The following is a 22,273-nucleotide window of genomic DNA, read 5'->3' as shown; positions in this document are numbered from 1 at the left end:
GGATTTCCCCTTAGTGAAGCCATGCTGGCTGTCACCAAGCACCCTGTTGTTTTTCATGTGCCTTAGCATGCCATCCAGGAGAATGTGCTCCAAGATTTTACCAGGCACAGAGGTGAGACTGACTGGTCTCTAATTCCCCGGGTCTTCCATTTTCCCCTTCTTGAAAATGGGGGTTATATTTCCCTTTCTCCAGTCGTCGGGAACTTCACCTGACTGCCATGATTTTCCAAATACGATGGCCAGTGGCTTAGCAACTTCATTTGCCAGCTCCTTCAGGACCCGTGGATGGATTCCATCAGGTCCCAGGGACTTGTGCATGTTCAGATTTTTAAGATGGTCTCGAACCAGATCCTCTCCTACAGTGGGCCCAAGGTCTTCATTCTCACAGTCCCTGCGGCTGCCTTCCAAGACTTGCATGGTGCGGTCAGAGCCTTTGCCAGTGAAGACCGAGGCAAAGAGATCATTCAGAAGTCATTCAGTTGCAGAGAGTGATAAGGTCCTACCTGAGCCTTCTCCTCTCCAGACTAAACCCCCCCCAGGTCCCTCAGCAGTAACCCATCACACTTGTGCTCCAGACACTGCACCAGCTCCATGTCCTTCTCTGGACCTGCTCCAGCACCTCAATGTCTCTTTTATACTGAGGGACCCAGAACTGAACACAGGATTTGAGATGCACCCTCACCAGTGCTGAGTACAGAGGGATATACTGATATTGACCTCTAATGAATACTGTGTAGGACATAGGCACAATTCCTCCATAGCAGGCACCTACAAGAATAATACTGAGGTCTGCATCTTAAATTCTGGACTAGTTTTGCTTTGCTTTGCATGGAAACCTGTGTGTGGTACAGCATAGCGCAGTGAGGATGGGCCAGGGACTGCCAGGCCTTCCCCTGGCCACAAGGCACGGCGACAGGGAGGTGAGCGCCCATACGGTGATCCAAATGGGCCTTCAGCACTTCATTCCATGCCTCTTATTCCACTCCTTCTACTGCAAAAGGGTTTGGGTGTTGAAAATTTGCTTTAATAAGATTTCACGACAAAGGGCAGCATTATTTACCTCGGGATTTGCAGACACAAATCCCTGCCCCTAGGGACAATAAAGTCCAGTGGGGCCTGACTTGCCACCTCAGACCCTTCCCGAAGAACACCAAACAGGCGGTTTTCTCCCGCAGCCGGTACGCGCTTCCCTGAGCAGGGGGGTCTGAAGCAGGCCATCGCCGCGGACCGCTCCCGAGCTGAGGCGCTCAGCCGCCATGCTGGACTACACCCTCCGCTACCCACCGCCCCTCGCGCGGCCCACACCGGCCATAGTGACTGCTCCTCCAGGGCGCTCTTGTGATTGGCGGGCTCGTCTCAATGCCTCTTCCTCATTCGCTGGCCGGGGCTGCCGTTGGAATTTGAAATCCTGTGGTGGCGGCAGGGGGGCGCTGCCCGGCGGTGCTTGCGGCGGGCCGGGTTTCTGTCCGTCCCGTCCTTCCCGTCGCCTCGGTCGAGCGTCCCTCGGGCTCGCTCCTGGGCTCTGCCGGCAGGTAGGGGCCCTTTGGGGGGTAGCTGGGTTGTCTGTGGGGCCGAGGGCTGTTGTGGTGAGTTCTGGGGGGGGGGGGGGGGGGGGGGGGGCAGTGGGGTGGTGAAGGCCGGAATGGGAGGATGTCGCAAACAGCAGCTATAGGCTTGGGGCACCCTCTGTGAGCTTGGGGATGGTGTGGAGCGGGGAGGGGACGACGACAGGCTCTGGGTCCCTGTGAGCTTGGGGTAGCATAGAACGGGGACACACGTACATACACACACATGGACGGGCTCGGGGATCCCCTCTGTGATCTCGGGGTGGTGTGGGGCAGAGCTGCTTCTGTCGAGGGGTCTCGGGGTCACTTTTGTGTTCTTAGGACCAAGATACTGGGGGAGAGGGGGGAGACGGGGGGACGACGGGACGGGAACGACGAAACGACTTTTGTGAGTTTAAGGATGAAGCAGAGCTAGGAGCTTGGGGTTAATGGTTGGGGGTGTTGGGGTGGAACTCAGAGCCTTGGAGGTGAGGGGGGCTTTCAGGAGGGTCTTGGGAGCATCTCTGTGTGTTTGGAGGGTGATGGGGGCTGATGGGGTCTCTGGGTGCCTTTTGACAATTTGGAGGGGAATATACATGGGTATTTCTGTGAGCCTGGGGGCTTTAATGGGGCTGAGGGAGGGCCCAGCAACCTGGGTGTGTGGGGCTGGTTGAGGACACCCCACTGCATTTCTAGGGGAGTGACGTGGGTTTTCTGTGGCCTAGGGTGACTTGGGAGCATTGTGGGGCTGGGGGAGGGTTGCAGCTTGTTTTAACTTAAAACATGGCTTTAAGGTGCAAAGATGGGAAGCGACCGTGCTTCCTTCTAGAGCCTGCAAAGCCTTCCCCAGCCCAGCGTGGAGGAGTCCCTTCATGGCTGGCTCCCACTGAAGGCCAAGGCTATCTTTTGTTTCTCTGCCGTGAGCTGCATCCCGGTGCCACCAACAGGGGTTTGTGGGCTTGGCTGGCCTGGGGCTCCACATCTGTGGCCTCCAGAACTTGGTTTTGGCTAAACCTGATGCAAATTCCTCTTCCTCAAATGATCTGTTCAGGGAAAGGTTGTGATTATGAGTCAGTTAACCAGGAGAGTGTTTATTTCATAGAATCACAGAATAATTTGGGTTGGAAGGGACCTTAAAGCTCACCTTGTTCTGCCTGCCACAGAGAGGGACACCTTCCATTAGACCAGGTTGTTCTAAGCCCCATCCAGCCTGGCCTTCATCACTCCAGGGATGGGGCAGCCACAGCTTCTCTGGGCAACCTGTGCTAGTGTCTCTCCACCCTTGTAGTAAAAACTTTTCTCCTAAAGTCTAATTCTCACTTCTGTCAGCTTAAAGCCTTTCCCCCTTGTCCTGTCACTATATGCTCTTGTAAAAAGTCCCTCTCCAGGTTTCTGAATTGAGATGCTTGCACTAAATATATATATATATCTGTTGGCCAGCTCTGCATTAGTTTGTATGGAAGTATTCACAGCACATACTATTAGTTTGTCCATGAGCAAGTGCTCTGCATCTGAGCTAGTAGAGGAGTTCAGAGGGTAATTAAGTAGAAAAATTCCATCTTTGCCCTGCTTGTTCAGTGGCATATTTAGGTATTTGAGACCAGAATGTTGTGCACCAGTGCTCATTAAACAGATAGTTGCCATGAAGACTGCAATCTACAAATGATAGGTACCAGAAGTTTAATTATCTGATGCCATTGAATTTATGTTCATTCTTGGATACAGAATGAAAAACTGCTGCTTGTGCCTGGGTAAATATAATTCTAAAACTAGGAGCAGTTTCATTTTTGTGAGCTTTGATTTGCCATAGTGGGAAATTTGCTGCCTTTCACAATACCTGCATACCTTCAACACTGACCCCTTTAACCAAAAAGATGTCTTTCATATAGCCTCCCTTCTCCTTTCATAAAGCCTCTCCCTCCTCCGAACTTGTGAAATACAATTTAGATCCTATCTTAATTGTGAATATTTTAAATAAATGTGAAATTACTTTGATTTAATTTTAGAAAGGCATTTGGTTTTTAGTTTTAATATATAAAATCCTGGGCAAATGTCTGTCTATATGGTGTCAATTTATTGGGTATTTTAATAATCAGAATCTGGTTTACAGTGGTGCAGAAATAGCTTAATGACAAACCTCCCCTGCTTATGAAGCTTTGTTTGGAAGGTGTTGACAACTTTGTCCTTGTCTTCATTTCTAAAGTAACTCCAACAAACACCTACAGCTTGTAGAGATTCACATGGTTTGTGTCTCAATGTTGATTTGGAATAAAGGAAAGCAACAAAGTTCACTTCAAGTTCTACGAGTTAATGTAAAAATACTTTATGTATAAATTAACTTGGGGTAAAGTATGAATATGATGAAGAATAAAGGACTGAAGACATAGCTAATATGGGCATGCTTAGCTTGCAATTGCTTCTGTAGCCATTGTTTGCATTCCACTGCTGATTAAAAATGCTTTGCAGACAAAGCAGCTGAGTTCAGTGAAGAGTAGGAAGCAAACTTTCCCATAAGAATTTATGTAAGAGTAGGGAAACGTGCATGGAGGATTATGTACAGAAACGTGAATACATGAGAACAATAAGACTGAAAATGTGACTTAAAATTTTCAGTGGGAGTGTTCTTGTAACCTCTTTGACAATGAACACAATCATTTGGAGCCTTTCTCTGCTGATTTTCTTGTTTAATCTTGTCTGCATGATGGAGGATATAAAAACAAGCTAAGGATTAGCTTTTTGACCAAATTGAGCATCTGGTTATCCATTGCAGAAAGCCAACATCTCTTCCACTCAATAGCGACTATCTTGCAGAGACGGTACAAGGTAACATATGAGTTCTTATGAAATAAATTGCTCTGTTAGTGGTTTGTCAGATAACTGAGTTTCTGGGGGTCATCCTTCATGGATGGTGCTTATACTAAGATGTTATACCTAGATCGTGCCTTCTGAGCTCTGGTACTTTTTTGGGTTTTGTCTCCTGTTTTAAAGAAACAGCAGTGGCATCACTGAGTATTGGTTGTTAAACCTTTAACAACAGCAGAGGCTCCAGTGGGAATAAAAGGTAGACAGAGTTCAAGTATCTGTAACATGCTGACTTTCCTTGTGTACTTCAAATGTGTTCTTTATTTCTAGTTTATTTTCATCTTTAATCTTAGTTGTGATGTAGGCTGTAGTTTTAAATCCTTCACACTTGAAATACCAGTAAGATTAAACCAGCCTATATGGTTTACAGAAGTTTGTGTATATCCAATGCAAGTACAGTATTTAAGAAATACCTTTTTAATTACAATTTTTTTTCCAGATTTGCATACCAGTAATGTCTATGCTGCAAAGGATTCTTAAGTACTATGTGTCTTAAAACAGCAGGAAAAGCTAAATAATTTTCAGCACTCTGATCATAAACACTCCAACCAGCCAAGTCTGGGTTTGATGTTTGGTGAAGTACAATGCATTAATTAGACCATGTGAATAAAATAGAGGAATGATTGTCATCTGCCCCTTGCAAAACCTGTAATTTTGGTTAGTTAGATGCCACCATTACAAGAGGCATGACTGTGTCCCTGCTGGCTCTAAGGGGTTGGGAATGAAGAACCTACAAATGACAGAGCTCCCTTTAAAGGATGGACAGCTTAATTAGTAAGGGAAATAATGCTAACTGTGGAAAGTGTAATGTCAACAGCTGCTCAGACCCCTAACAAAAGGAGAGGGCTATGCAGTGCTGCATGTAAACTTTTGGAGCCTTCTGAGATACACCTTTTCATATGAAGGGCTTCAGCACTTCTAAAACTTCTTTTGAAGCTGTTAACATTTGTTAGCCTGTGCCAGGCTTCTAAGTTCTTCGTTATCTGAAATTGCATCTGGCTGACCACACCCCCTCATTCACCATGCGACGTTGTATGTGTTGATGTTCTAGAATGAGTCTGCAGATTTTAAATGCAGAAAATGGGGAAAACGGAGGGAACGTCAAGGATGATGACCTAACGGCGGAAGACTGTGGCTTTTTCTTCGCACCACCGGAACCTACAGGGAGACCTTCCATCCTACGCCTGTCCCAGAAAGAGAACTTGCCACCAAAAAGTGTGGCAAAAGCTATGAAGGTAAACTTCTGCTTTTATATTAATTATATTCTTTCTCCTCCTATGATTTCTGCTGCTGAACGCAGATATTATTTTGAGCTTGAAAGTACTATGGTATTTATGTTCTTCCTTCCCTCCCCCCCACCCCCCTTTCTTAAAGGTAACCTTTCAGACTCCTCTAAGAGATCCTCAGACTCGAAAAATCTTAAGTCCTACTATGATGGACAAACTTGAGACTACTTTTACACTTGATGATTGCAGTGAAGACTTGATGGATGATGTTTTATCTACATCCGTCAATGCTGAGTAAGTAATGTAGTTGCTGCTAGTAGTCGTAGCAGTGTGGGACATGCTTAAGTTAATTTTTGCCCATTATGAACCTGTATAGTTATGAAATACAATATTACATTTTAACAAGATGTAAACTGCACAGAAGGACCAAAATTAATGCTGGCTTTGATGTAAAAACTCTTTCAAAGAGAATTTTATTAAGAGTAGTGATAATTATCTTGGTGGTTATATTGAATACTGAAATCTGTTTCTAACTCTTCAGAAAGTGATTTTGTGGAGATGACTTATGACATGGATAAACAGTTTGAGAAAAGAGACACATTAGGCAGAGAATACAAAGCTGTTTCCCACAGTAAGGTTTTCATGTGACACTGCAACTGTTCTGAAGCTAATCCTTAAAGTTAAGCTTTAAAATTTCTTCTCTTCTATCTTAAGGAAAAAAAAAATCTATCCTCTGAATTGACACCTTGAGTCAATGAGCATTAAGATAAAAGAAAATCTAGCAACACAAAGTAAAGATAACATCAATCCCTAGTGTGAACAAGTTTGTGCACCTTTATAGTATCATAGCCTCTGAATCTCTAAAGTGGCTCAGGGTAGCTCTCTAGAGAAGAGCATAAAGTCTGCAGTGTCCCAGTTTGGGGTTTTGCAACTCTGCTTTAGTAGAAATATTGTTATAATTGTACAATAATACAGTGTTATTTAATAGGTTTCAATGTGTATTTATATTACTGACTTTTTTAGCCCCTTTTAAACTTGTTATAAACATCTGATACCTGTAATTCCTGGTGGCAAGGCGTCTCAGATCTTGATTTTGTGTTCTGCAAAAGTCAAAACTTTGATAGTTTGGTTTTTTAGCTACCGAATACTTTAATTTGACCCCATTGTTGGTTTTGGGAGGGGGAGAAGGGGAGAACATTAAAGAACACTTAAAGAGCATTTGCTTCAACTGTTAACTTACATGTATGCTCTATTTTGGTTGGGACTAGATGATCTTAAGGTCCTTTCCAACCCTAACTATTCTATGATTCTAGAAAAGTACTGAGCTAGTCACCACAATGACTTAATTGCGTTTATGCCCCAAACTTCTTGCTCACATAAATGAAGATTTAATGCATATAAAGTTCAAGTGAGTTAAAAGGGCTAACAGGGAATTGATTTTAGTTAAGGGATAATTACATGGCGAGACATTGCTTTTAGTGTACACATACTTTCTACTTTTAAAATGTAAGAATTTGTAAGCTGCACAACTGGGTGCTGCTGAAGGGTGTCACTCAGACTAAAGTTTCAAGCAGGTGTTGTGCTTTTGACTGGCATTTATTAGGTTAAACACTGGCGGAGAATGGGAGGGGCTTGATCAGTTGAAGGAGCCTGGGGCTGAACTGTTGCAGGGAAGGGGCACTCTAACCGGGTGAGAATGACTTCCTGAACTCTATCTTTGCTTTTGCTTTCGGGTTTATCAAAGTGGTGTTTTTAGTGAGATGGTTTTGGTCGTGTTCTGTTCCACAGCAAATACGGGTGGCATGTAAGAATAATAACTTTAATAACTTTATGAAGGGACAAAACAATGGGAGGAAATCCTGTTGCAGGAAGTAATGGCTTAACTCTCTGTAGTCTGAGGCTAAGTCTTGAACGTTGAGTAGTGTTTGGGGAATAAAGGGGGAAGCAGTAACTTGTAGAATACTCAGCTGTAGGGAATACACAAACCCTTTCTTTAACCTGTTTCTTCTGCTGGAGAATCTCTAACTGGAGAAGAATTTTCTTGTGTATCACTTTGCTCTTCAGTTTTGCGGTTGCAGAGTTTAGAGTGCCTGAAGTCCAGGTTCTGTTTTTGTATGTAGGCCCTCACAAATGAAATGCTGGTGCATGTTTTCAAGGGAAAAAATATCTGGTGAAATCACCAGACAGAGTAATGACTAGAATGGGAGAAGCTGAATAATGTCTCAGTTTGGTCGTAGACTTGTGAGTCTGTCATGACTCATAGAGGAATCTGCATGAAGATGTACTAGTTGTGCCTGTGTTTGAGCTGCTGACTGTTAATAGCGCTTCCTAAGCAATGTATATTTCACTGCCTAGTGAAATGGAAGTGTCCATATGCTGTAGCGACTAGAGCAGTCTCCAGTGATGACTGGTAGAAGCTAACACAGCTGTGTAGAACAGATAGCTTAAGAATACTAACTAGCTTCAAGGATTGATCTCCCTATAGTTCATGTGTACCAGAGCTCATAACTTCTGACTATTCAAATGACAACTGAATTTTTGCTGTTATATCCTTCTGCTGTCAGCTGCCTTATGTTGAATAACCCCAGATTACTCTGAGCATGCAGAGCTACTTGTGCAAGTATCTTTCTAAAGATGATTTGAAATTATGCCTAAAAATAGCTATAGTATATGTGATATCTTTATTTTTTAAAATGCAGCACGTGTCAACAAAAGACTGAAGCTGAAGCAAACAGTGCAGTGATAAACAAACAAATGCCAGAGAAGGTTGATGCAGCTCCTTACCCAGATGATGAGATGCCAGTGAAGAGTCGAGGTTCCTACAATCTTGATTTTGATAACTTAAATGACATTAATCCTTTTCAAAGTTCAGCACAGTTGCAGCATTCTCCTGGAAAGCTGCAGAAGTCTCCTGTGAAAGTATCTAGCAGCCCTGATAAAACTCCTGAAAGAAGTAGTGGTTCTCCTATGCTGGATGATACAGCTCCTTTGGATTCAACCACAGCAATTACAGAGCGCTCAAGTGAAGAGGAGAAGACACTTGTATCTGGAAAAGAATCTCCACTGGGAGAGCTGGAGTCTGACAAGCCCATGCTGTTGCCTAAGCAAGCAGTCAGTGAACCTGTGCAGGATGTGAAGTCTGCTTCCACAGATGAGAGCCAAACTGGTAAATCAGTGGGATTAGCAGAAGCACCTACATCTGCACCATTATCTGGCAGCTTAGGTCCCAGTAGTTCAGATGTCACAAATTCTTCCAAAACTGGGGAATCAAAACTCCAGAATGTTTCAGTAGCAGAAAAAGCCTCTGCAGAAGAGCTGTCTATCGCCAAAGAGGAACCTGCAGAAAAGCCTGATGTCATCAAGGCTGGACCAGTAAAACTGGAATTTGACTTTGACAGTACCACTGCTAGAAAGCCACCTCCTAAGAAGCTAGGTAAAAGACCTGGAATTAAGCCACCTTCCAGAAAAATTCCTGTTACCAAACCAAAAACTGAGAATACTAAAGTGCATAATAAAAGTAATGTGGAAGATGAAATCCCTGTTCCTAAAGCATCTTACAAGGTTGACTGGGACAAACTTGATGATCCAAACTTTAATCCATTTGGAGGGGGTGCTAAAATTTCCACCTCACCTGAGTGTTCTGAACCTAGCTCTCAGGAAGCTCACTTGCAAGAGGAGCAGGATAGTACCTTTTCAGAAAGTGAGCCTCTTCCAGTGGAGCAGGATAACAGACCGAGTACCAGTGAAGCTCTTGAGAAAAGAGAACCCCAGAATCTGTAAGTAAATGTGCAGCTGAATGTAGAAGCACCTTGAACTCATGTGAGGGAAAGATAGATGGTATGTCTAACTGCTTGACTCTTACCTTCTTCCTCCCTGTGAGGCTGGCTGTTGAACATTGTAATCTTTAACACGGCATGTTGCAACAGCAAAAATCTCACTGGGGAAACCATCTCGGGATGGCTAGCTCTGGGCAAAAGGTGTTCTTAAACTTGGAGGAATTTGGGGAGCCGGCTTATATATGAGGACTTTTAGTGCCTTGATCAAGTGGCTCTTCCCACTCCTCCAAGATCAGAGTAAAATGTGGAGAATTGGGTGACTGCTGCCGCCTTGTAAAAAAAAAAAAAGGCAATGGGCAATGTTGTATGTCATGCAGCATGTGGAGGGGAGGGACTACGCAATTCTGTTAGTGTCCTGGCTGAACCCTCTGAAGTGTTCTTTCTTCCCTGCATTTTCTTGATATCTGAATGCTATTTCCAATAAAAAGGCCTGTCACTGAAGCTGCATTTTTTTTTTTTTTGGCACCACACAAAACCTTGTATTTGTGAATGGGATATGTTGTGTTGCCTTTCCTAGAAATTGTCAGTGTTAGTATAAACAGGCAGGTGCCTACCAGAGCTAGACTGGCACAACATGTTAACTTGACAGAAATGTTTGTTCTTCTGCTCTCTGTGTAACATGATCAGCTACTATTTACCAAGGTGAAAAGTTAAGTTTGTGCTGTCGGCAGTAGATAAGGTATTGTCTTTCTCTAATAAAGTTCTGTGTTTTGCACCAAAAATCACTGCATTACTTTGGACAGAGTAGCAGGCTGCATGTGAGTCAGTTCTTAATTAAACAAAAACCTTATCTTTAATAGGAAAATAGCTTGACAAATGGAAATAGCCATGTTAAGTGAGCAGGAATAAGTGGTATTGCTGTGACTTTCTGCTTCACAGATAACCCTGCTTCTGGTGCTGGGAGAGCCTTCTGTCATTTAAGTTGTCACTAGTCAAGGCAGTGAATTTACATCCCCACCCTCTGTAAAGCGTCCTGTGCTGTGGCAGAAGAAACTCTCAAAGGAGCTTACTTTGTTCAGTGCTTCAGTGTATATTTGTGAATGCAGAATTCAGAACTGCCTGTCTAACTTGGATTTTGGTTTGCTCGTTTTTTCTTTAGGGAAATCAGCAAACAGCGTGTGGTAAAAGACAAACCAAGAACTCAAGAGGACAAGCCAGGAGTGCAAGCAGAAGCTGAACTTCCAGGAGAAAGTGCCGTGGTAAGGTGTATAGGAAAGATGGCCAGCTCTTTAAAGAGTTGTTCCTTGAAGCAGAGTTCTTAGACAAAGTATCGAATGTTGGTTTGACAAGGTTAAGTCAAAGAATTAGTGTTTATGCATCTTCAGCAGCCCTGAATGAGTATCAACTCTGCAGACTTGTCTTTTGAGGGTAACATCAGAGACAGCCAAATTGGTTATTTGGTATTTAGTATCTTTTTTGATCAGCAGTCACATATAAGGACAAATATAAGGGTGTGGATACCAAAAAAGCAACTGCTGTATAATACAAGCTGTACTCGGTGTTAGTAGTTTATTTTCTATGCCTGGAAACTCTTGGTTTATTATGCTGGCTGCCCAGCTAGTTTATGACAAACCAATTTGATCATTATTGTGTCTTTAAACATTACTTTAACAGTAAAAAGGATTGTGTTCTTTCTCATCAGGAGAAGCAAATAAGCCCATCTAAAATGTCTCCAGCTAGTGTCCCCTCTCAAGACAATTTGATTTCTGCTGACAGTGGAAAAAAGTCAGTGTCTGCAGAAGAAATTAAGCCTAGTTCCCAGAGCACTGAAATAACAGCAGATGAGCAGACAGCTAATGCTCAACCTGAAGAGGTCTTCAGACCATCATCAGAAGGTAAAGGCATGTCTTTAAAACAGACAGAAAATATAGTGTTACAGGCACTCCTATGTATGTGTTTTTCTACTTCAGTTTTGACATTGATTTTACTTTGTCTTTCATTTTGCTCTTTTGAAAGGACTGTAAAGCCTGCAATGACTAGTGGGAAATATATCTAGATGGGGTTTTTTTTGATTTTTGGATTAAGCCAAATTGAAAAAGCTGGCTGCTGGCATTTGGCTGCCTGGAAGGATGAAATTTAGGCTGATAGAGAGTCTTCCAAGAGTTTCAGTGGCAGTTCTCTGTGCTGAAAAAATGCTTCCTTAATAATTTCTAGTATTAAGGGCTTTCTAAATGGAGACCACTGTGGCTATGCAACTAACTGCCTGCATTTGGGAGTCTTGTAGATTGCTGCAGGCCTTCACACTACTTGAATAATGATTTCATATTGCAGTGTGGATTGTCTTTCTGCACTTGTGTGCCTGTGTTGAAATTAACTACATAGATGTGACTTAACCACCTGCAAGGGTTATTCCTTGCGGGAGTACAGTGTGGAAGATTGAGCAAATGGTTTGACTGCAGTGCAAACTGTCACTTATCTTAATATTAGAGTGAAATTGGTATATTGAGAAATGGCTGTAACTTCATTGTTTACATCTGAGCTGTGTGCTCATTTTAATGGTGAGATTGCCAGTCTTCCTTTCTTTTTTTATGGGGCATTGTATAAAAGAATAGTATAGCTGAGTGCTTGCCACTTGAAGCATAGAACAACAGAAGTTCTTCAACTGTGTGAACTCCACATATTCTTTACAGGTATTTGGAGAGAAATGGAAGCTGTAAGATCTTAGTCTTTGGCTGACTTAATTTTTCATGTCTAGATAGGAATACAATATTTTTAGCAAATGAAAAACTACAGCTCATGAGATGAGGGCAGGGATTTATTTCTTTTATACACATACCTATTTGTCTTACAGTGAAGCACCCACAGACAGAAACAATGTGACAATATTGCATCTTCACTGTATCACTTTCTTCTTTTCCAGTTCTAGGTATGGACATAGAAATAGACTATCTGGAACAGTTTGGGACTTCATCAGTAAGTATGACATGCAAATGTTTTATTTGCCTCTCTGGCAGAGGGGAGAGAAAAGGGAAATGAAACTGTCAAACCTTAGATATTTCCATGAAATGACTTTACTTTGAACTTAGACACAGAAATACAGGTTCTGTTCCAAAGGATTGTGTTGGCAGGGCTGGGCAGGGGATGGTGATGGAAGGAAATGTATTTATTGACAATTCAGCTAAGTATCAGAGGTCTTTTTGCTTTCAGTTTGCAAAGGTGCTCTTTCTCTTTAATAGTGCTGAAACCGAGATGGATGATGTTTCATCTCTGGTTGCCAAAACTGCAAGAACATAACGCTTTGTGCAAGAGCATTGTTTTGAATATACTCTTTTCTAAGGTCTTTTGTTTTATGGGCAGTCACTGGAAATCTGTCTCCAACTTGGGCATGTAGTGTTTTGATCAGTTCATCTTAGTTACTCGTTTTCCTTAGTTACTCACTTGGTCCAGAAGTGTCTCTGAAGGTACTGTGAATACACTGAAGTGAAATTGTTTTTTGGTCATGCTGTGTTTGTCCTTATTGTTGTAAGAGCAAATACAGAGGATGACATACACTGCTCATTCAGCTTACAATACTGTCTTTTCCTTTCAGTGCCTTCTGCTAGTTTTAAATAGTTCATAAATGTTTGCCCTTTTGGTTCTGTCTGTGAGCAGATTGAGTTCATTTGATGTTACATAAGGACTTAAGCATGTGGGCACTGAGTTCTCTTATGTAATTTTTCTCCTGAGAACAATGCTCTGACCACTGAAGAATAGGCTTGCCCTCTTTCCAGAGGATTGTTTATGTGTGTGGGGGGTGTGTGTTATGCTATGAAGCAGCATATCTGCCAGTTTATGCCTCTTTCCCCTCAGTTCAAAGAGTCTGCCTTAAGGAAACAATCGCTTTATCTGAAGTTTGACCCTCTATTGAGAGACAGTCCAAGAAAACAGATTTCTACTACTCTTGGGAAAAACATGAGTATCAGAACAGATCCTCTTCAGCATAGGTAGGTATTCACTAAGTCAAGACTGTAGTACATAGAATCATTTAGATTGGAAAAGATACTTAATATCGAGTCCAACCATTAACCCAGCATTACCAAGTCTACCACTAAAGGCCTCATCTGCATGTCTTTTAAATGCTTCTAGGGGTGGTGATTCAACCACTTCCATGAGCAGCCTGTTTTGGTGCTTGACAGCTTTTGTAGAAGACATATCTCCTAATATCTAAGCATTCCCCGGTGCAGCTTAAGACCATTTCCTCTTGTCCTGTCACTCATTACTTAGAAGAAGAGACTGACCACATGTTGCTACCTTTTTTCAGGTAGTTGTACAGAGGGAGAAGGTCCCCCCTGAGCCTTATTTTTTCCTGGCTAAAACAGCCCCAGTTCCCTCAGCTGTTCCTTACAAGATTTGTTCTCCAGACCCTTTACCAGCTTCATGTCTTGTAGGAAGGGGCCCAAAACTGAGCACAGTAGTTGGGGTGTGGCCTCTCCAGTGCTGAGTACAGGGGGATAATCATTTCCCCGGCCCTGCTGACCACATTACTGCTGATACAGGAGCTTTACAAAAAAAGGCAGGACTTAAATATAATGGTGTATGTTTGTTTACTTTTAGTCCTGTTGCTGATTCAAGTAAATTGCTTGAGAAAGCTGAAAAGTCTGCAGTCAATCTTCAAAATGAAGAAAAACCAAAAGGAATAGATCTTCTGGGAACATTTACAACTTCTGTAAGGGTGTCTGGAATGGTATTGGGCTTCCTTTTGATATTTTAGGAAAGGAATGGAGACTAATTACTGGACTTTTATGTAGGTATTTGAAGGATTGTGGAGTATTTAATGCTGATTTAAACTGTTAGCTTAAAAACCAGGTTAGATACTTATATCAAAATTTAACTTTATTAGACTCTTCTTTAGTAGTAAAAATACAGCCTACAATTTATAGTTTGAAAAGCCTTTTATAAACAGATCAACACACAGCAGTTCATCCTGAAAATGGTGTAATTTTTCTGTTACTGCTGGGGAACATTGTGGTGTCATCTGCTTTTGTTTCCGATAGCTGTAATTGCTGCATAGCAGCTTATTATACCTTAAAGATGACTACATAGTTGTAAAAGGTACCTACAAAATAAGCAAGTTATGGTAACGCAGCTATGGAGGTATTTTGGATGTTTAAATAAATACGTTAACACTGAATAATCTTCATGCAGCTTATCAATGGCATGAAAATAGGAATTTATTAAAACTCTTACATTTCCTTTCCTCTCCTCACAGGACACAGGTCCCGTAATACCAGATGCCCTGATTAGTGATGATCCTTTACTCCCTTTTGCTGCTTCTGCAAACACTGCAGTAGATGCTATTATAGATGTGCTAAAATACAGCCAAAAAGATATGGATGCAGCTGTTGAACTGGTTAAGAGAGAGGTATGGTGACCCTTCCACAGCAAAATTTTGCATAGTCTTGAAAGTATTTTTTGTTTTTATTATATGGTATAAATCTTTATACTTGGTAATTCTTTCTGTGATATTTGACATAAGTATCTCTTTCAGAAGGATTTAGTGTGCACTTGATAGGAGCAGCATGTATAGAATCATAGAATAGTTTGGGATGGAAAGGACCTCAAAGTTGATCTACTTCCAATCTCCCTGCCATGCTCAGGGATGCCTCACACTACACCATGTTGCCCAAGGCTCTGTCCAGCCTGGCCATGAACACTGCCAGAGATGGAGCATTCACAACTTGTTTGGGCAACCTGTTCTGGAACCCTTCAGAGGCAATATCTAGGGAAATATGTTAGGTAAACTTCGCTATTAGTCAGGTTCTGCCTTAGAATTGGGCAGTATTAAAAAGCATCTGTTATCAGATGGAATGGCTAGGCTTGGTATCAGTGATCTGAATGCTCTTTATTAAACTAGACAGTAAATACCTCTTCTTGCCAGCAAGAGGGAGAAGCTTCTTATGTAATTATTTCTTTAAGATGAAACTAATGCCAGTTCAGTGCAATGATCTCTCTGTCCAGCCAATAAAATACAGATGAGATCTGGAGCTCACTCTGGAGGAGAAAATCTGTAGTGGAGGAGAGAGAAGTAGTTAATGGGATTTCAAGCACATTCAGTATACTGTAGAAATTGCTTTTGAACCTGCATCATCTTAGTGATGTCAGAAGGCTTGTGTATCTACTCACTTCAAAAATTGCAGTACCTGATTCATTATGGCTTCTGGGTTTTGTAACCTTAAAATGATAATGTAAGAGGAGTACTTAAGCATAAATGTCCTTAAAGCTATAGTTGTGACACTTCAAAATTAATTTGAGAAGAAAGTGGAGCATTCGAAATTACTGAGTAGTTATACTGCAGGCGTAGTGACACTGAGGACATGAAATGAAGATGAACTGTGATCATTTGCTGCTTAAGTTACTCATTCTCTTCAGAGTACAACAATACTAGCTTCTCCAGGAGTAACTTTTGCTTTCTGTCATTTAGGAAGACACTTTTACCCACCATATTGTCTAGTACAGAAAAACAAATGCACCTTTGACAACTCTTATTTCATTGATCTAAAATGAAGAATTTCTATAATAACAGGGGATAGAGCTTGTAATATCTTAAAATTGATGCTCTAATCTTGTATTTCAAAGAACATGTTTTAAACATACAAACATAGTTGTAGCAAGACAGGCATGACTGGATGACTCCAGCTGTGTGTCACTTCAATAGAAATGCTTGCTGTTTTAACCCGAAAGGAAGACAGGCTAAATTATAAGATTATTTTTTTGGTAAAACAGCCCCAGACTGGGGGAAGGGGTGTGGGGGGAGCCCAGATTTTTTCCTTCTGGACAAATACAGCAGTATATGGAAGCATGCTTCTTTGTGTCACTGAGCCATTTCTGTTGAGTTTGCAAATGAAAGTTTCTAACCAGTTTCTATTTTTACACACCTTTGCTTTTGTAACATTTGTTTCTAGTCTAAATATTGTGAATTCTTTCTTTTTATATGTTGGTAGACTTTTTTTTACTTTGTCCCACTTCCTGTCATCTGAAATGTTGCAATCCATTTAAAGTGAGCTTAACTATTGAAAAATCTGTGTACTACAGTGTACTGTGCAACTTTCAAGGGCAAATCACCAGTAATCATGTGCTCTCACCTTCTTTTGTTTAAAATTCCAGGTTGTTTTACATATTTTGGGCCTCTGTCATTGAAGGCCTCCCACTGCAGTCAAGTATCAGTGTTACAGTTCTTAATAGAAACCCTAAGACAGAATTAAATGTATGGTGTTTGCACAAGCATTTAGCAGAGAGTGCTTATACTGCTCAGTACTGTGCTCTGGTTTAGTTCAGCTGATGTGAAATAGGTGTAGTTGTTCTTTTATAACGACAAAGACTTTTAAACTTGGAAATATGTTAGGAGGAGGATTGAAAGTTGAATATAAATAACTCCAAACAGCAATCTGATCATGACTAGAATAGATGTCTGGTATTTGTGCTTTCCTGTGTTAAGACTAGCAGATTTGTGTGGCTTTTTTTACTCTACCTCATAAATATTCAAGTGAATGTAACTGACAAAGGAATAGTGATCTACCTACATGAGTGAGAGGTTGGCTGAATTGGCTCTGATCTTGCTATTTGAAGAGGTATTGGTAGCATTGAGTAGAATCATATATACAAAATCTACACAATCAGTCTACACCTTATTTGACTTGTATTTATAATAAAACAATTTTGATCATGTTAAGCAGTTAGAACTTTTTCTGCATATCAGGTTTTAAGTATACTTAATCTGCCCTTTAGACTGCTTGGAGTATGAAATCTCGTATGTCTTCCTGTGCAAGAAATAAAGGTTTACTTTTTTCCCTCAAAGGTTCAAGAGAAACAGTTGGAGGTTCAGGAATGGAAAAAGAAGTATGACAAGCTTCATATGGAATACAAGGAAATGGGGTATGAATATGTCCTGGCTTTTATATCTACTCATTTATTCCAGCTGCTTTTTCTAACTTATGTTCAATATTTCTTTAATGTTTTTAGAAGAATAGTTGCTGAGTTTGAAAATACCATAACACAAATCATGGGTAAGTTCCATATTTAAACTTTGAATGGCTTGTGGGTGCAGGGGCATGCTTAACCTAAAGTTAATAGCTGAAGTTACTACTCTTTTTCTTCTGATAACATTAATATTTCAGGTGCTTCCAGGGTGTCAGGCTGCAGGCAGGGTAGCTAGAGTAGCACTTCATGTATGTTCATACAGACATGATATCACTTGATAGGTAGTGATGACTTCCTGAATCAAGCATGAGCACATCTAGCTTTTTCTTAGTCTTCAATGGAGTGTTTATTAAAACTGGCAGATCCAGTCTTCTGCACCTTGTGCTTGGCTGTTTGTTATCTGACCTTACGTAAGTGATGTCAGTAGGCAAGCTTGTGGCTTCAAACCTAGGAAGACCTTCAGCGAAACTTGTGTATGTCTGTTCTCCTAATTCAAAGCTGAACAGCCAAATCTGTCCCTTGCTTAAATTTAATATTTTAAGGAGACTGAATATTACATCAGCTTTTTTTGCTTCTTTAAGCCTATGGGAAACATAGGTCAGGTGTGTTAACAAAAACCTCCTGAAAGAGTTTGCTGTGCTAGTTTGGCTTGTTATACCAGTCTCCAGGACCTCCAGCTGTTGTGTGTATTGAATGAAAGCAAGTGTCTTCAGGTTGCTTCTATCACATTTGAAGCTCCTGTTGTGGTAAACGCAAGCATAGTATTTTGACTACATTGCAAGAAAAACAATGCTTTGGGCAAACACCTTACAATAAGTGTTTAATGGTTGGTGTGCAGTACTGTGTAGTGTATAAAGACAATATGACTGCTTCCTTAAAAACAAAGATGTATTGTCCTTTCAGAGGAAAGGCTTTGGAACCCTTTTTTGCTGAAGAGGAAGAATTGAAAGTGTGGGAGTTATGTCTATACTATGGAACTAGATATATGCTAATGCAATGACTGTAACGAGTTAACTCCACTTTCTTTAGAGGATGCTCAGAAGCAGAAGGAAACTTCAAGTAAAGAAATGCAGAAGCTAGTGGAAGAGAAGGAACAAGCTATTTCAGATCTTAACTCCATGGAGAAATCTTTCTCTGAACTCTTCAAACGATTTGAAAAACAGAAAGAAGTGCTAGAGGGTTACCGCAAAGTAAGATGCCATAATGCAAATCCTGTACTTCCTAGATAAATGAAACTTAGTGGAGAGGAAGTGATGCATTTCTAGAGCAGTCATTAATTAGCTAGTATAGGCACTACCTGTAAAACCAGGTGCTAAGTTGTTGTTTGTGTAAAGATGTTAACGATTACTGGTTTGTTTTTAGTGGCTGGCCTAAAGTATAATGATGATCTCTGTAGAAGCCAGAGTTTCTTCAAACAGAAGAAATTATATGTATGCATATAACTTTTTTTGTGGGACAGACTTGAAACACTCTCACATAACTGCTGCATAAGGGCAGCTTGTTTCACCTACATGTTGAATGGATGCTGAGGAGGATTTTCCATTACAAGTCAAAAAGTTTTGTTGGGTGTTCTTTAGCTTAAAAAAAACCAAACAAACCCAACTTGATAAAGTCAAGCCTTCATTCTGCAGCATCTTCAGAGTACGAATTAAGCTGTGGTTTCTTATTGCGTGAAATGCATAAAAACTGGTCCAGTCAGTGTTTAAAAATGCCTTTTGAAGTGTTTCCCTCAGTTATCCTTTTAATGTCCCCTATTTACTTAGGCTTAGAACTAGCCTTTTACAAGTTCTGTGGCAACCTACATTTGAGAAACGGGCGTATGATGTCTGTGTTACAACTTAAATTTCTGCTTCACTAATAAATGTCATGCTTCCTTCATCTTGTCTCCAGCTCTTCACCCTAAATTCATAAGGTGTTTCCTTAGCTCTGAGTTAAAGAGTCACTTGAGAACACTCTTGCTAAATTCAAGAGCTGGAATTAGTAGGGTGTCTTAGCACTTGTTTCAAACAGTTCAACTTGCTGTCATCATAGCTAATACAATAAGGTGTTACAGTGTCTACGTACCAATGTAACTTTCTTGCTGTTAATGGATAAATTTACATCAGTGTCCAAAGCTTGAATCTTTCTTTGGATTCTCTGAAGTGGTTGGATTTCAACCTATTCTTGAGGCAATTACAAGCTAAGACAAAGCTGATTTCTTTCTTTAAACCTGATCTCCTCCTCTCCACCCCCTAAAAACCCCCAAAATATGCAAAACTGGTTAGTGACCTTAGTTTCAGTAACATTTCCACTTTAGAGTTTGCTACAAAATAGTGTATTGGGAGGGAAATGGGGTAAATAAATCTTTGTGAAGTTAAGACAGTTGAAAGGGGAGCTTTAGTTTCTGTGTAGGTGTGTGGGGCTTTCACAGCTGTTCAAGTTATTCTGATGAGCAAATACAAATACTGAGACTTTGGTGTAGTCACATAGCCCATTTGTGGAGAGACTTCCACCTACTAGCACATTAAAAGCTAACTAAGATTCTTGGATTTTGGGGCAGAATGAAGAAGCTCTGAAAAAATGCGCAGAAGAATATCTGGCTAGAGTTAAAAAACAGGAGCAGAGGTATCAGGCACTAAAGGCACATGCAGAAGAAAAGCTGCTTCAGTAAGTACCATGTTGAGAAGCCTGGGAGGGAAGTACATGGTTTTCACACTCGCTGCAAAATATTGTTCATTATTACCAAAACTTGGCTTAAACATTTTTAGTTTGGGGATTAATCAGAACTGTGATTCTATGAGCTATTTTGCTGTGCTGTCTGAAGTGGATGTAAGCACCATCTTGCTTCCATTTCAGAGCAAATGAGGAAATTGCCCAGGTACGAAACAAAGCTGAATTAGAGACTACAGCACTACAAGCCAGTCTCCGCAAAGAACAAATGAAGAACCAAACTTTAGAGGGGAACCTTGAACAAAAGGTAGGTCAATGCCATGGGTGAATTTCTTCAGTGTATTGCCTTAAGACTAACAAGGTCAAGAATTACCTTGTACTAGTGCCAGAAATAGGCACAAAACTGTGCTAGTTTTGATAGCTGCTGGGAAATAGACATTGAAACTTAAGGCACAGCTCTGTGTCAAAACTCATCTGTATGTTTAGATTTCCTTTTCTTTCTGGAAAAGGTTTGTTCCCATAGGTGGGCTGCAGAAGTGATCAATCCAGGCTGCTGCAGGGAGGTTAGCTGAACTACTGAAGGAGATAATGATCTTAAACTTACACATGTCCTAGAGCAGAATCTGGGAGTATATCTTACTGTCTGTTCAGCTTGTTCATAAACATGATTTGTAAGCTGTTGGCACTAGTGCAGACTTGCCTTGATGGAACTCTTTCAATACTGTTCAGGATATTAATCCTTGTATTTCATAATCCTTATATTTGATATTGCTTCATATTGCATAGATCAAGTCTTCAAATGTTTTGTAAAAGCAGACCTTTGTTAGAAGCCTTCAAAGGAAAAAGCTTTGAGGGTTAAAAGTCACATTGCTGGAAATGCGTGCTGTTAGTTTTACTGCATCACAGTTGTATCTTTGCCAGCATCAAGGACACAGAATGCTGATGCATTCCTGTTAGGGAGAAGCCCTGTATTAGTGTTCCTCTTCAGGCTTATGGCTAAGGTTTGCGTAGCTAAGGCAGCAGTAGGCCTGTAACTGGAGAGGTGAGACAAGCCATTTAACACAGAACTAGTTTTGCTCCTGTTTAAATACAGTGGCATTTTATGTTAAGAACTCTTATTAAAATTGTTTGTCCATGTAAGGAATTATACAAACTGTAAACTATTGCCACACATCAGTAGAAGTTTGAAAGCATCATCCTACAGAGTTGTCTGTCATGTGAAAATCAAAATCTAAATTGTCACTATCTTGAATTTCAGTGTATCTAACAAAGACCGAGTCTGAGAAATCTTTTCCCTTAATCAGTTGGTCTCCATGTATCATGGTGAAAGTCCATCATGTAGAGACATTGCAGTGGATTCTGGCTTGTTTCCTGAGGCTCTTAAGGGTGCCATGTGACCTTCTACAAAGTAGACTGTCCTTTAGAGTCCACTTTATTAGCATATAAATGGACTTCCTATTCCATAATTTGGCAAGTGTAACTTGTTGCAACTCGCTATAATACCTGAAGCTCACTTTTTTTCTGTCTTTAACAGATTAAAGAAAATGATGAACTACTGAAACTCTGTGATGACTTGATCTTGAAGATGAAAAAAGATTGATAGCTTAACTGTCACGTATATATGTGTAGTATCTCAGCTTCCTGTCTTGTGTGTTTACTCACTTTTTAATTATGTATGTGGGGAGAAAATAAAAGTCTTGATTTGCACTTGTCTTTCATGAATCTTTTGTAGAAAATGTTAATAAACTGAAGTTCTGTTGCTGCTTCCAGTTCATAATGGTGTCTTGCCTAACATTTTTTCCTTTGAGCAATGTATAAAACTTTAAATCATCTCACCCTTGCTCTCTTGGCTGGGTAAGAACATGAGGACTCTGTACTCATGACCTGGCTTTGTTGGTGAAGGTCACTATGGGCCGTGTCTCTTTTTTTGTACTTCCTGCTCTCTCAAATTTAAAACACTTCAGACTTACAAGACTGTAGTAGAACATGACCTGTTAGAAATGCTATGAAGTGTTTAGGGATGTAGAAAAATACTGAAACTTCAGCTTTTTCTTCAGCTGGTAGTACTCAAAGATAAAATAGCAGGATGGATTTCTCCATGATTGTTCTTGTATCATTAGTCTGTCTGGAGCTATTTCACTTCCACTCTCTGGTTAAAACCTCCCTCCCACTTGTCTGTAATAGAAAGCCTTGTGTGATGTAGGCTGCAGGTCACAGGTTGTGATGAAATTGGCTTTAATTAGGGCAGTTGCAGACATCT

General features: G+C 40.8%; 1 protein-coding gene across 1 annotated transcript; it reads left to right on the top strand.

The window, feature by feature from the left end:
- The first annotated feature begins 1,398 nt into the window (after positions 1-1,398).
- TACC3 (transforming acidic coiled-coil containing protein 3) lies at positions 1,399-21,790 on the top strand. Its single transcript, XM_065660947.1, has 16 exons — positions 1,399-1,532; positions 5,458-5,641; positions 5,781-5,926; positions 8,332-9,408; positions 10,568-10,667; positions 11,111-11,303; positions 12,329-12,381; positions 13,258-13,391; positions 14,002-14,113; positions 14,657-14,809; positions 17,243-17,319; positions 17,407-17,450; positions 18,394-18,554; positions 19,904-20,010; positions 20,200-20,320; positions 21,548-21,790. The coding sequence occupies exons 2-16, from the start codon at positions 5,459-5,461 to the stop codon at positions 21,611-21,613; spliced, it is 2,727 nt and encodes a 908-aa protein (XP_065517019.1). The 5' UTR covers positions 1,399-1,532; position 5,458; the 3' UTR covers positions 21,614-21,790.
- Positions 21,791-22,273: the final 483 nt, after the last annotated feature.

The sequence above is a fragment of the Lathamus discolor genome, chromosome 1 (genome assembly GCF_037157495.1).
Source record: "Lathamus discolor isolate bLatDis1 chromosome 1, bLatDis1.hap1, whole genome shotgun sequence".
Taxonomy (NCBI): domain Eukaryota; kingdom Metazoa; phylum Chordata; class Aves; order Psittaciformes; family Psittacidae; genus Lathamus; species Lathamus discolor.
Note: the sequence above shows the minus strand (reverse complement) of the source record. Positions and strands in the feature narration are given on the sequence as shown.